The 14,414-nt window shown below is 53.5% G+C and overlaps 1 protein-coding gene across 3 annotated transcripts in view; it reads left to right on the top strand.

Moving 5' to 3' along the window:
* The first annotated feature begins 3,620 nt into the window (after nt 1-3,620).
* The window catches only part of ACTN1 (actinin alpha 1), a 95,911-nt gene continuing 85,117 nt past the window's right edge, over nt 3,621-14,414 (top strand). Inside the window, exon 1 of one of the 3 annotated variants that reach the window (XM_042943596.1) lies at nt 3,621-4,027. In XM_042943596.1, coding sequence (XP_042799530.1) covers nt 3,923-4,027 — 105 coding nt within the window. In that variant the 5' untranslated portion in view covers nt 3,621-3,922. The remainder of the gene's footprint in view (nt 4,028-14,414) is intronic. The other 2 variants (XM_042943598.1, XM_042943595.1) reach the window with 2 other exon arrangements.

The raw sequence follows: 14,414 nt of genomic DNA, 5'->3' as shown, positions 1-14,414 counted from the left end.
TTTCACTTGCTTGCCTTTTCAGTTCTTTCCTCTCAACGGAATCCTTCCTCAAGTTTCTCCTATTCAAAGAAAAAAATTCCTCCTTTGGACCCCCGTCTGGGACTTCTATATTCACTGTTGTCCTTTATTCCTGGCTAGTGTCTCTTTAAAGTCACAGCTTTGGCCACATTATTGAAATTCCACAGGCAAAGGACACCAGTGAATTTTCAATGATCACATGCAAAGAATACTTCATTAAGCCTTATTTTCCTGATATATCTGATGTTGCTGACTCCCCTCACTTTGAAACTTCACACCTTTGACTTTTATGACACAGAGTGGGCCAGGCTCTCTGTGTTCCTGCTGACCCCTTCCTCTGTCTCCATCAGGGGACCTTGTTCTTTATACTTCCTTCTAAGTGCTGCTTCTCCTGGTTCAGCTGTGGTCCCTTCCCAGTCCCGCTTAGGCATTCGTTATTCTTCATGGGTGGTCACATGGGATCAATACCACCTGTACACAGATGACTCTCAGATCTGTTTCCTCTGAGGTCAGGGCCATGCGGTCACCTGCTTGCCGGACCACCGAATCTGAACATTCTCCGACCCCTTCAAGCTCTGTGCGTTCAATCCGGGATTCCATTCCCAAATCTGAAATTCTTTGTCAGTTGGTCGTACTGCCACCATTCACCAGATCATCCAAACTAGAAACCAATAATTAAGGCAGGGGTTCTCAACCCTAGCACTGTTGATATTTTGGGCTGGATCATTCTTTGTTGTGGGGAGACTGTCCTGTCCTGCTTGTTAACAGATGTTTAGCTTCTGTCCACTGCATGCCAGTAGGGACCCGCCAGGTGTGACAACTAGACAGTGTCTCCAGATATTGCCAAATATCCCCTGGGAAGGAGGGTGTCAAACTATCCTAGGGCTGAGAAACACTGGGGCCAAAGCATGGGTTTAGGTGTCACATGTATGTGTGTTACGTGTATATGGGGCTAGTTAGCTACCTCACTGAGCTTTGGTTGGTTTTCTCTGTAAGGCAGAGACAGCCCTCATCTCATAGTAGAACTTACCTAAGATAATATAGATAAATTGCATGGTCTATTCCATATGGGACATTGGTCGAGAGCAGCAAAGACTCCTCTGTTCTCACACTGAAACTCTGAGGCTGCTCAGTTTTATTTTCTAGGTATTTCTCGTCTATCCACTCTTCTCCATTTGCAAGAGACTGAAGTTCATGTCCCGTCCAAATTCACATGTTGAAATCCTGCCCCCCCGCCCCCCCAGAGCGACGGTATTAGGAGGATGAGTGGGTGTCATGAGGGCAGAGCTCCTACCACCACATGAGGACACAGAAGATGGCTGTCTAGGAGCCGGGATGTGGGCTCTCACCACACCGAATCTGACCTTGGACTTCCCAGCCTCCAGAACCCTGAGAAATAAACGTTCCTGTCGAAGCCACCCAGTCTACGGGATTCTGTTACAGCGGCCCAAATGGACTAAGGGGCCATGCCTACCCGGATTATTGCAATTGCTTTGCACTTGGTTCTCAAAGCTTCTGTACAGCCTCATTCCCCTCAGATCCACACTTCACACAGTGTACCAGGCCTACGTGGTCTGGCCGCTGCCCATCTCCACAGCCCCATCTCTTGCCCCTCCTGGCCTTGGATTTCTAGTCTAGCCGCAGTGAAATGTTAGGCATTCCTTTTATACCCTGCAGTTTCCTGCCCCCATGTACTAACTCACACCGCTCCTTCTGCCTGGAATAACCTCCCACACTCTTCATCTGGCTGACTCTTGTTTTCAAGGCTCACTTGAATTTCACCTACTCCAAAAAGTTCCACCTGGAGCCTCCCTTCCCCTGCTGGACTCAGTGGTCAGAGCTGTCTCCTTGCAGTATATTTTTGTTTCTGTATCTGTCTCGGCTGGGCTGCATGGGGAAGGAATTGTGTCTTTTTCATCTGTATATACATAACATCTAGCACATCCCCTGACACACAGACGGTGCTCAGCAAATATTTATTGAGTGAATGGATGGCTACAGCACGATATTACCCTCTATGTTAGGTTTAGAGCCATAGTTCAGAAATGGTTATAAAATAGTCTATAAATCTACCCTCTCTGGCTCCGAGGCAGTGCTTCCTCAGCCAGGGGCTGGTGGCAGGCACGGTGCTGACCGCTGACCGGTAACACTTGCAGAAACGTGAGGCTGACTAATGATACAGGGAGTGACAGCGCAACAGACAACGGCTTACAGCAGCATCAGCTAGCTGTTCTGAGAGTCGGAGGCACTTCACCTTTTCCATCTGTGGCCTTTCACGTATCCTAATTCACGGCCCTACCTGGCAATGCACTCTTCTAAGTCCTTCACTCCCCTCTGGGGTGACACGCTGGAGTCCCTGAGTTGGCTCAGCTAATCCTCAGGGCACCAATATAAAAGCCCCACCATGCCCATGACCTGTCGGAGGTCGGCTTGCTCCTACTGTTCTTCGGTCTGGGATCCCTCAGAGGAACCCACCAGGAGGTCAGGGCTGCCTCTTCCCAGTATCTGTCACAGCAGGGGCAGTGTGTTTAGGCCCTCCTTACTAGGCCTGGGGAAGGAAGCCCAGGCAGGCACCAAGAAGTGAGAGGTGTTTAGCCAATCCCGCCCTCTTTCCTTCACCAATAACAATAAGGTTTTGTTTATCAGGCCTAAGGTTACAGGTCAGTGTGTGGAGTCCTGAAAACCTGCTAAATCCCTTTTCGAACCCAACTCTTTGAGCCTCGGTCTCCCCATTTGTCAGGTGTGTGTGTTGGGGGCGGGGCGTGGAGTGGGTAAACCACTCAGGGCCCTCCGTCCCAGTTTTCAGGGTGCTGCCCAGGTGTATACGAGGGTAGATCCGGCCCGTCCGTCCGCGGGGACCGACAGCGGATCCCAGAAAGTTGGGGGACGTAGGCGCTGCCCGGGAAGCCCCTAGGCAGAGCGGTCCCCTGAGACCGAGGTCGGGCCAGAAAGGAGCCGGTGGCGAGGCGGGAAAGCTCTGAGGCTCCCGAGTGCCATTCAGTGGCAAGATACGGGCTCTCTCTCGTAGGGCAGGGGTCTGCCCGGTCGCGACGGGCGGGGCCGGGCGGAGGCGGGAGGGATGGTCAAGAAATTCCCGGGAAATTCCTTTCCATTCCAGCATTCCCTGCCCCCTTTCCTTGGGTGCTGACCTCTCCGGACCCCGGGAAGGAGAAATGAAACGCTTTCCGGGTTTCCTCGCGTCCCTTCTCCAGCCGCGGGCCGCCTGGGGTTTGGAGCGCGTCGGGGGAGCAGTAAGGCCGGCGCGCCGGAGTTCGCCGCCTTCCCGCGGGCGGGGAGCGTGTCCAGTCCCAGGCGGCGACTGGGGCTCCGGGGCGCGCTGCCGCTCGGTCCCACAGCTCGGGGAGGCGTCCCCCGGCTTCGGTCCCGTTCGGCTTAAGCCGGTGTCACATGAGCGGCGGGGGAGTGGGAACCCGGGGAGTGGGCGGGGGCGTGCGCGCCGGGAGGGGGCCGCCCAGTCCACCTATATGCGCCGCGGCCCGGCTGACGGATGCCAGGAATTCCCAATGAAAGGCGATGGGGGGAAGTTTGGGCAACTCGGCCTGGCCAATGGAGAACCTCGGGAGGGCTCTGCCCCTTCCCCCCGCCCCCGCCCGCCTCTGCTCCCGCAGCGCGAGTGTGTCCGCCTCGCTCACTGTGCGTGGAGATTAGGTCCCAGGCAGGCAGTCCGCGAGCTCCAGCAGCCGGCCGCCGCCACCGCCGCCAGCAGCAGCTACCGCGAGCAGCGCCGCGGCGGAACCGGGCGCAGGGGAGCGAGCCCGGCCCCGCCAGCCCAGCCCAGTCCGGCCCGACTCCCTCCCCACGCCGGGGCAGGAGCAGCAGCCGCCACCGCCGCCCCGAGAGAAGGTGGAGGAAGAAATCCAGCTTGTAGCACGCGCGCACCATCATGGACCATTATGATTCCCAGCAAACCAACGACTACATGCAGCCCGAAGAGGACTGGGATCGAGACCTGCTCCTGGACCCGGCCTGGGAGAAGCAGCAGAGAAAGGTCAGCAGCAGCCCCAGCACGCCGTGGCACCCCGGCCCGGCCCGCTCCGCTAGCCGCGCTCCCGGCTCGGAACGGATTCCAGGCTCGCACGAGCGGGGGCGGGGGATGCGCGGCCGCCGCGAGGTGGGGTGTTGGGTTACAGGCGCGGGCGGAAGCGGGAGAGCCCCTTTCCCAGAGCCCGCGAACGCCGGAGCCCGAGCGCGGGGAGGTGGGGCCGCCGGCGGGCAGGTCGCCTTGGGGTCCGCGATTCAGGCCACCCGGCTGCAGCCGCACCGTCCCCGCGTGGGCAGGGGGTGGAGGGCGGTGCTTGGGAGGCTGGGGCTGAGCCGTGGCGCGGTGGCTGCTTGCTCCGGATCGATTTTCCCTTCCCTTCCCCGCCCCCTGGCCGCCTCTCCATCTGGCGTGCGGTGGCAGCGCGCTTCCTGGGCCACCCTGGGCTCCGTACCTGCAGGAGGCGAGCTGCACGCGACTCTGCACCTCCCAACCCCAGCCCGCAGGCCGAGGGGAAAGCGGGCGCCGCAGGGGTTGGCAGCCGCCTCCGGGTCTGCCTGGAGGTGGACCTGCTGGAGTGGGTTGGGGCTGAGGAAACTGGGGGGGCATAAGCGGGTTCTCCAGCTGGCCCTGTGGGGGCGGGGTCAGGACGACCAACCGTTTTATTGCTTAACTCAGCTGCCGGCGGAGATGGGGGTTTTGCGTCTGCGTCCTGCCAGTCCGACCCCCGCTTATTCTCGGGAGAAGGCGAATTTGGGCAACTTGATCTGAGTTGAAGGGCTCCAGGGCAAGAGGTTGTTTACTGAGATATTTGGGGTCAGTCAATGGGGAACCCCTGCTCAGCCACCTTCCCCAAGAGTCCCAGACGAGGTGTGCCGGGTGCGCACCCTCCACGGGGGCTGGGCTCAGAGCTGGCGATGGGACCTGGGCACAGTGGCCGGCGGCAGGAAGAGGTCAGAAACCACTCTTGTGGGGAGGGGGAGGAGGGTGCCCCAACCCTGCCTCTGCTTCCTGCCCGCGCTGTGAGCTCTTGCCCCAGGCGGCCACGTACCCTGAACACCCTCCTCTCCCCCCCTCCCCCGCTGTCCGCTCCCATCCGGTCCCTCCTCATTTCATACCCCCCCCCCCCCCCCGGAGATCTGGGAATGGGGGGACAGGATGGCGCGTCCCTTTGGATAGTGCGGTTAGGGCTGGGCTTGAGGGAGAACGCTCATGTCCAAAAATGGTAACATTCATTCCCTTTTTTAAACTTAAAAGGGGGGGAGTTTAGGGAGCCGACTGAAGTTTTTTTTTTTTCAGCCAAAGGCATCCTGTATTAGCTCACTCAGGAATCCTAAGCCCTGAATCGGCGCCCTTTTTACTCACTTCATCAGACAAGCAGAGGTAATTTAAAACACACGCACAAAGGGCTTCCTCAAAGCCCTGCGACCTGAGACCCAGGCCGAGGCTTCTGCTGGGCCCAACCCTATAGGGCAACGGTAGAAGGTCCCTGGCTTCCAGCTGACTTATTTACAGTATGGCAGTTGCTTAAACACCCCTCCCCCTCTTCCTGTTGTCCCCCCAGGGGGAGCTGCGGAGAGGCTGTGACAGCCCCCCACTCTGGGGGCTTATTTCCTGGGGCATTCGGGCTGTTGGTGGAGGCTGAGAAATGGAGTGGTAATTTGGAGATTATCAAGAGGCCAAGGCAGGGGGCCCTTTTTAAATTTCAGGGTGAGGCCTTCATGAGACTAGATTTTAAATTGGACAGGAGGGGGAGGGATTAGGGGGTGGATGTCTTGGGATCTTCCATGGGAATAGAAGAGACATTCCTGTTTACTGAGCACCTACTGTATGCCTAGATGGGGCAGGAGTGACAGGACTGTGGGATGAAGTTCCTGGGGGGCAGAAATTCCTGTCTCCTCAGCGTTGCCACTGGACCTGCTCACAGTATTCCGTGGTATCAAATGAATGAATACATTAGATATAGTTGGGGAGGAAAATTGTATTGTTTCTATTTGTGTGTATGTATACACATATAGACTCACAAACCCCTGATCAGGGTGGTGGGGGTGTGCACCAGGCCTCTGGGTAGCCAGGTGGGATCAGGGTCATCTGGGAAATGTGGTTATCTGGAGGGCAGACTCAACAGTTGTAAGAGCTGGCTCTGGCTGATGTGAGCCTGGCACACCTAAGGTTGAGGAAATGAGGGGCAGAGGGAGAAGCGACCAGCCCCGAGGCCCAAATGGTGCATGATGGGACTGGAATGCAGCCATGTCAGGGGCAGGAAGCTTCCCCTCACTTGTCCCTTGGTGGCGAGGAAGGCAGGAAAGCTGGGCTTGGCATCCAGAGCCTACAAGGATCTCTGGACCAAGGGGAGTCAACCCGTGCTTCGGTGGGTTGATGGGGTGGGGGCCGGGGGGGCGTGGCACAAGCTCCAGGCCTCACTTTGAAAATCCAAGGTTTTTTTTTTTTTTGGCCTGCCATTAATTCTGTTACCTTGCATGGGCCTCGGTGAACTTGTCTGAAAATTTCACCTCGTTTTCAGCGGGGTGGTAGGTATATAAGGAAGTGGTATTAGGTGTGGGGGATCGGATCTGAAGTAACTGGCTGCTTTTCACAGCCTCCCTGCTGATCGTGGGAGGTCAGAGTTGAGTGGGATCAGAGCAGACGGGTAGACAGAGGAGGCTGACCATTGCAGATGGAGGCAGCAGAGTGAGTGTATGTGGGTGGGTGGGTGGGAGGACCCAGTGCGGTAGGATAGGAAGGCCTCTGGGTGGGAGGCAGAAGGCCCTGTTTTTAGCCCTGGTGTGTTCACAACAAGAGAGACTTTGGTCCAGTCGTTTCACTTCTCTGAGCTTTTATTAGACTATTCAACACATAACTTTTGAGCAGCTATTCTGTCAGGCCTAGTTCCAAGGGCTGAGGATAGAGCGCTGAATGGTACAGACAGGTGCTTCCGATCTGTTTCCTCCTCGGTAAACGGGCCACATTCCCGTCCTGCCCTGCCCTGCCCTGCCCTGCCGATCCCCAGGGCTCTTACGGGCATCAGATTAAGTGATGTGGTAGGAAGCACTTCCTTGGTGAATGGTTAGGCCTGATGCAGATGCAGGTAGAAGTCTGTGCAGGCAGGAGGCATGACTCAAAGACCTGCATTGGTTGGCCGTGGCTTGTCCCTTCTTCAAAGAATGCTTTCTTGCAGCGTTCCTTGGGCTTGACTCCCTGCCTCCAGACATAAAATGCAGTGGATTAGGGAGTTTGCTGGCTTTCACAATCTTCCTGACCTTTGAGGCTGAGCTCTAAAGCCACCTTTTAGAAGGTAGCAGGTCTGAACGCCCGTCTTTTCGAGATGACCGTAGCCCCCAGTTTTTTCCCTCACCCACAACCTCATGTGAGGCCTGCTGGATGCCAGGCAAGCTGGAAAGAGCATGGACTTTGAGTAGCATCCTGGCTCTACACTTTCAGGCTTGTGACCTTGGGCAAGTTACTGTAACCTCTCAGCCTCCGATTCCTTATTCATAAAAAGGAGCTAATACCCCCACCTGCTGGGTTGACGAAGATTTGTAAAATGGCAGCTTTTGGTTGTTAAATTTTATTTTCTCTCTTAAATCTTGGAGGCTCTGGTTTAATGTGGATTTCCACAGGTGCCAGTCCTATTTTTTTTTTTTTTTTTTTTTTTTAACATACGTAACTTAATCAATATTTGTTGAGCTAATGGTGTTGAAACAGAGAGGCATTCACCTGGCAGGTAAATGAAGGTGGTTGTAAATAGTTCCAGCTCTGGAGTCTGTACCCACATCATTCCAGGTCACAGGAATATGTACCACGTTGTTTTTTGTTTTTTTTTTTTAAATGTTTTTTCAATGTTTATTATGTTTGAGAGCGAGAGAATAAGCAGGGGCAGAATGAGAGGGAGACACAGAATTGGAAGCAGGCTCCAGGCTCTGAGCTGTAAGCACAGAGCGCAACGCAGGGCTCGAACTCACAGACCGCGAAATCGTGACCTGAGCTGAAGTCGGCCGCCAAACCGACTGAGCCACCCAGGTGGCCCTGTACCACCTTGTTTGTACTCACTGCTGGTCTGCAGGACCATCACAGGAGCTAGCTGATGAAGGTGGAGGCCTGCAGAGAGGGGAGGCCTGTTTTGGAGGGGTTTACATGGGGAGGAACAGGACATCCACCTGCCTTGGAGGTTAGGACTGCAAAAACCAAACTGATGCCTGGTGGAAGTAAAATGTCCAGGAGGAGAGAATTGGCTCTTGTTCCCATCCTCCTACCCCTCACTCTTGTGCTCTCCTGCCTGCTTCACTCCGTGCCTGTGGCCATGGGCCCAGCGCTCAGCCTGTCCTGTTTTCTGCTGAATCCCTAGTGCCTCCTGCGGGGTTAGGCCTGTAGGGGGTCAAGAAATAACACTGAATAAATAATTGGCATCAACCTGGGGCTGTATCTAGACATGCTCTGGGCACACTGGGTTCAAATCTCAGCCCCTCCACTGACTACCTATGTGATCCTCGGGGGATCACTTACCTGCTCTGTGCCTGATGATGCCAATGGGGAAATGAGTCTAATAATCGCTCCTGCCTGATTTAGTTGAGTGGAGGTTTAAACCAAGTAATGTGTGTAGGGAATTTAATACAGCACCTGACAGCGCGTGCTCAATAAAAATGCATGTTAACTATTTTGAGGAGCCAGAGTTTCTGTGGCCTTTACCCTGTATTCTTTGAGATAAGGTGTAGTATATAAACCCATCTTAGAAGGAGCCCACTCCTAGTTGGCTAGGAGTGTATGGAGTTGTGTTCTCCTTGACCTCGGACCCTGACGTCATCTCTGGCTCATTCGGTGTCACTTGACCTTTCTGATTGCTCAGTCCCTTCACTATAGAATGGTGTAGAATCCCTTGCTTACCCTTTGCCTACATTTTGGGTATCCAGGAGAAACAAATGAATGTGACGTGCTCAAAAGCTTTGTAAGTTGGTCACAGTACAGGTAAAATGACCTCAAAGTATGAGTGTCTTCTAAAGGAGACAGCCTGAGGGCCCCTGGGTGGCTCAGTCGGTTAAGCGACTGACTCTTGATTTCAGCTCAGGTGATGATCTCACGTTTCATGAGTTTGAGCCCGGAGTTGGGCTCTGTGCTGACAGCGTGGGGCCTGCTTGGGGTTCTCTCTCTCCCTCTCTCTGCCCCTCCCCGGCTCACGCTTGCTGTCTCTCTCAAAATAAATAGGTAAACTTAAAAAATACACTAAACTAAAATAAAGGAAATACACTAAACTAAACTAAAATAAAGCCTAGAGTGTCTTCAGGCCCTACAGTCAAATAGCCGAGGGCATTCTTTAGGCCCTGCCCAAACCTCCCGGTAGCCTACCAGCCCTGCTTTGCCCCAGGGAGCTGTCTCTGGCTGCCACCCAGCCTACCCTGGGACAGATGTGAGAAGGCCTGGAGCTTCCTGAGAACCAGCTTGTCCAGTTTTGAGGAATGATGAGATCTCCAGGAGCCGTTGGTCACTGAAGATGGGCTTGTAGGAGTGACAGGCTAGCAGGCTCCTGCAAGGTCCCTGGTCACCAGCCTTTTCAAACGAAAAAGGAGCAAACTTGTTTCCTGAAGCTCATTTCTTGAGAAGGGGCTGCTAAGGCTGTGCTCTGTGGAGTGGGGGTGGGGTGGGAGGAGGCCTGGGCCCCTGGGCCCTTCCTTGTGGGGCGGTTTTAAGTGTGAAGAGGTCAAACCAAAGGGGTGTCTTGTAGTTTGTGGTTGGGATTTGGGTCTCCCCTTTCCTTCTCCAGGAAGGCCTGGGGCTGGGCGCCTGGCCAGTGGCCACAAACCGTAAGCCTGGCTTGAGGACTTGTCACACAAGACCTGGGGCCTCTTGTGGGTCTGGAACCAGGGCGGGGCGGCCCAAGTCTGAGACTTGAGATCTGCTGCTGGGTGTCTCTGGAGAAGAGCCGATGTCTCTGCTCGTCTACCTTCTAGTCCCTTCTTTGTGTGAGAACATCAGTAATTTCTCTTGGTAGACTCAGTCAGTGAGCATTGGTTGAATCCCTGTTGGGTATCCGATGCTCCACCCACCTGGGGTCGTGGAAAACCCATGGTTTAGATGGAGAGGGAACTGGAAAGGTAGAAATCACACCGGGCAGTGCCACAAATGGCCAGAGATGTGGTGTTGGTCTCTGTGGGGCAGGATTCGAAGGTGCTGCTGGGAAGCCTCCCCTTTCCCTGACATCTGGGCTGTGTGCGCGTGCGTGTGCATGCGTGCATTCGTGTGTGCGTGTGTGTGTGTGTGTGTGTGTGTGTGTGTGTGTAAAGGAGGGTAGGGCAGTAGGAGAAAGGAGAAGGCTGGAAGGGCAGACCAGAGGGCAATGATGTGTAAGCTGCTGCAGGCTAGGGAACACCCCCTCCCATTGTTCTCATCCTTTGTCCTTCTTTCCCGGTCAGCTTTGTCCCTCCCAGAGCTGAACTCTCACCTTTCTGAGAGGCCAGTCTGTTTGTACAGCTTGAGAGCCCCACACCTGTGCAGGTGTTGTTGGGACTGTCCCAGCCAGTTAACCCCACCTGAGCTGCCCCAACGTGTAACCTACCCAAGCTTTTTCTAGGATGGGGTGTGCAGCCAAGGGGCTGTGGTCTCAGGGCACCTTCCCCACCGCCCTACTTTTCTCCCCTTTGTGTTTGCTCCTTGGGCACACAGCTCTGCAAGGGCCCAGGGAGCTGGGCTCAGTTACTCACCAATGACCCTGGAGAGGTCCTGGAGCCCACCAGCTGGTTTAGACAGTTTAGTCTGTAGCTCCCCAAAGGGGTCATGGCTGGGTTCCTTAGTCCTGGCCACTCTGGGTCAGCCCGATTGGACTCCTTTTTTTTTTTCTTAAAGATTTTATTTTCAAATAATCTCTGTACCCAATGTGGGGCTTGAACTCACAACCCTGAGATTAAGAGTCATATGCTCCACTGACTGAGCCAGCCAGGCGTCCCCTGATTGGACTCCTGATTCAGCCCAGGGTTTTGTCTCACTGCTGAGGCACCGGTGTCCTGCTAAGCACCACTACCTGCCCAAACCTGGCCCTGATGGAGGCTCAGGGGACCTTGGGAGTGGTGGGGGCAGGAGACCCAGCAAACCAGGGCTCAGAGTCACCCTGGAAGCCCACCTTCCTTCCTTTTTTTTTTTTAAATAGATTTTTTAAAAGTAATCTCTATACCCAGCATGGGGTTCGAACTCACAACCCTGAGATCAAGAGTTGCATGTTCCACCAGCTGAGCCAGCCACCTTCCTCTGAACCATCAAGTTTTCTCACTGGGTCCCAGGTTAGGCATCAAGCCCCAGCTCCCAGAAGCCTTCCTTCTCAGTGGGTAGGGGGTACATTTACAGAGAGGGCTAGTTAGATGCTGTCTTTCTTCTCTGCCTTGCCTAGCCCCTGCTCCCGTGTCCTGGCTGGGGATTGTCTGGCAGATTCTCAACACAGTGGGCCCCTTAGGTCTGGTGTAGTGATGCCCAGAGCCACCTAGGCGATAGTCACGACTCCAGCCTGCCCACTCTGGGTGCCCCATTCAGCCCTCCCAGACAAATAAGCAAAACTGATGGCAGTCCCCAATAGCCTGGGTATGGTCATCTTCCCGGGGACCGGAGCTGGGAGCAGAGCTGTACTTAAAAAAAAAAAAAAATTCTTTTTCTCATGATCTCCATAGTGGCTCACCTTTTCTGAGCACAGGCTAAGTATCGGGCACTGCGTCAGGGACTCTGTGTTGTGTTAGCACGTCTAGTCCTGTGAGGTGGGCACTTTATCCACATTTTACGGATGAGGGAGCTGGCTCAGAGCAGCTGCGTAACTTCCAAGATCACAGAGCCCATGAGAGGTGGGCAGTGTGGCTCCGGCATTTCCCTCCTCACCGCTTTGCTGCTTATAAAAGAGAGAGATGCTTGCGTGTCTGGAACACTGACCGGAGAAGACATATACAAAAAACAAAACCCAGTGATGAAAACATTCTGGAATTAGATAGTGGTGATGGTGGCACAGCCTTGTGAATACACTAAAAACTATATACTAAGTAAACTAAAACTTCCTCTAAATATGTATACACTAAAATATATGTAAATATAATCTAAATGTATCTAAATATACTAAAACCCACTCAAACGGATGACTTTTATGGTATAATTCAATCTTAATTTAAAAAGCCTCAGAAAATGCTAAGTAATACAGAGAAGAAAATGACAATTACCCATCCTCCCACCTCTGAAGCTAAGGGACCTCACGGGAGCTTCTGGTGCTCTCTGCCTCCTTGTCCCTCTTCCTCATTCGTGTCTGTCCACCTGTTCTCTCCTGCTGACCGTTTACTCTAAGGTCGGGGATCCAGGTTCATGGTGTGTGAGTGGGAGAGCCGCCGAAGAGGTAACTAATCAAGAGGGCAGCTTTCATAAAAAGCTTGATGTGACCCTGTGCTTGGAGACTGCTTAAGAATGGATCACAGATAAGCCCAGGCAAGTAGAAGGCTGGGGTGGGGAAGGAGGGGGTGGCTTTCCTCATTTCCCCCAGGTAGAGTCCCCACTGCACCTGCACCTATAGACCCTTTTGGTCTGGGAGTGTTTCTCACCTTCTGCCATTCCCAGGGTTAATGGGGTCCACGTGGGGCAGCTTTCCCCAGTCCCGAAAAGTGGGGGGGGGGGGGGGCGCGGTCCTCCCCCAGGAGGCAGCTGCACTGTGCTCAGGGTTGCCTAGCAATAGTGGGAAGAGGTGACTTAGCCCACTACAGAGGCGGGAAGAGAATTAAAAGCAGCTGGGGATGGAAATCTGGAGTAGGTGCAGAGGATGCTGTTACCCTGGAAACTGCCTGCTTGGTCCTTGGCTGTAGCGGGCTACTTTTGGGCTGGTGTCTGCTCTTTATTGAGAGGTTTTGGGGTCCTGTCCAGGCCTGTCATCTCTCACAATGGGGGGGGGGGCATAGAGAAGCCCTTGCTGCACATGGCTTGTATGGTAGATGTGTTCTGTCGATGGGCCCCATTTAACATTCACAACAGCCTTGTAAGGGATGTGGGATGCTCATACCTGATAGACGAAAATCCTGAGCTTGGAGACATAACATGCTCAATGACTGCAGAGCAAGAAGGGCCTGGGAATGAAGGTACCCTCGGTCCTTAAGGGAGCCTTACGTTTTGGTTTAAAGCATTGCTTGGGGCGCCTGGGTGGCTCAGTCGGTTGAGCAGCCGACTTCAGCTCAGGTCATGATCTCGTGGTCATGTGTGTGAGTTCGAGCCCCGCGGCAGGCTCTGTGCTGACAGCTCAGAGCCTGGAGCCTGCTTCGGATTCTATGTCTCCCTCTCTCTCTACCCCTCCCCCACTCATGCTCTGTCTCTCTCTGTCTCAAAAATAATAAAAACATTAAAAAAAATTAAAGCATTTCCCAAACCCATGATAGGAGATAATGTAAACACTGTCCACCTCCCAGAAAGGAAAGAGAAGGTGAGAGAAGGACGACTAGAAAGGAGAGTTAACTGTTTTGTACCAACCAACCAGTATTTGGTAAGAATGTTCCCCAAATAATAATAGTTCATACTGTTTGAGGGTTGCATGGTTTGGATTACCTCCATTCGTCAACCCTTTGAGGAAGGTACTGTTACTTTCCTTTTTGCAGACAGGGAAACTGAGACTCAGTGAGGTCAAGTGTCTTGCCCAAGATCAAACAGCTAGTAAGCCAGGTTATGCATGAACCCAGGCACACTGACCTTGGAACTCGACCCTTCACTAGAAACGGACAAACCTTTTGCTATTCCCTAGTTTATGTTTTGAGGGACAAGGCTTATATAAATGAAATCGTAAGGAACGATTAAAGGTGCTATATAATCAAGTACTCATTACATGATTCATGATGTTTTAAAAATAAACTCCACCCCCAATGTGGGGCTCAAACTCACGACCCTAAGAACAAGAGTCATGCGCTGTACCCACTGAGCCAGGCAGGCGCCCCATGATTCATGATTTTTAATATTTATGCTTTCACACGTGGTTTTCTCTTCGTTAATCACGATGAGCAAACTTGTCAGGCCTTCTCCCCATTTTGTAGACAGGGCAAATAAGGCTCAGAAAGGTTCAGTGACTTTACCAGGGTCTCCCCTGCAACCTGAAAGGAGGGGTAGAGCTGGTTTTGAATCCAGGTCTTTGACTGGAGGGTCTGTAGTCTAAGCCAGGTGAGCAGGACCTTTCTGAAGTTACTTTTCTCGGTTGAAAAGGTAGGGGAGCGTTCTAGTTGTATTTCTACCCATCTAAAGAATAACTGACGGGAATACACTCAGGTCCCCTGAACCTGGAGGGCCCTAGGTGTCCCTGGTGGCCCCTGTAAGAGCTGACTCCAGCTTTTGGGGACTGGCTTCCCTGCTTTCAGATTCAACCATGTCCCTCCTCTGTTCCTTCAGCCTCACCTGTTCATCTTCCCTTTGTTTG

The sequence above is a fragment of the Panthera leo genome, chromosome B3 (assembly GCF_018350215.1).
Source record: "Panthera leo isolate Ple1 chromosome B3, P.leo_Ple1_pat1.1, whole genome shotgun sequence".
NCBI lineage: Eukaryota > Metazoa > Chordata > Mammalia > Carnivora > Felidae > Panthera > Panthera leo.
Note: the sequence above shows the minus strand (reverse complement) of the source record. Positions and strands in the feature narration are given on the sequence as shown.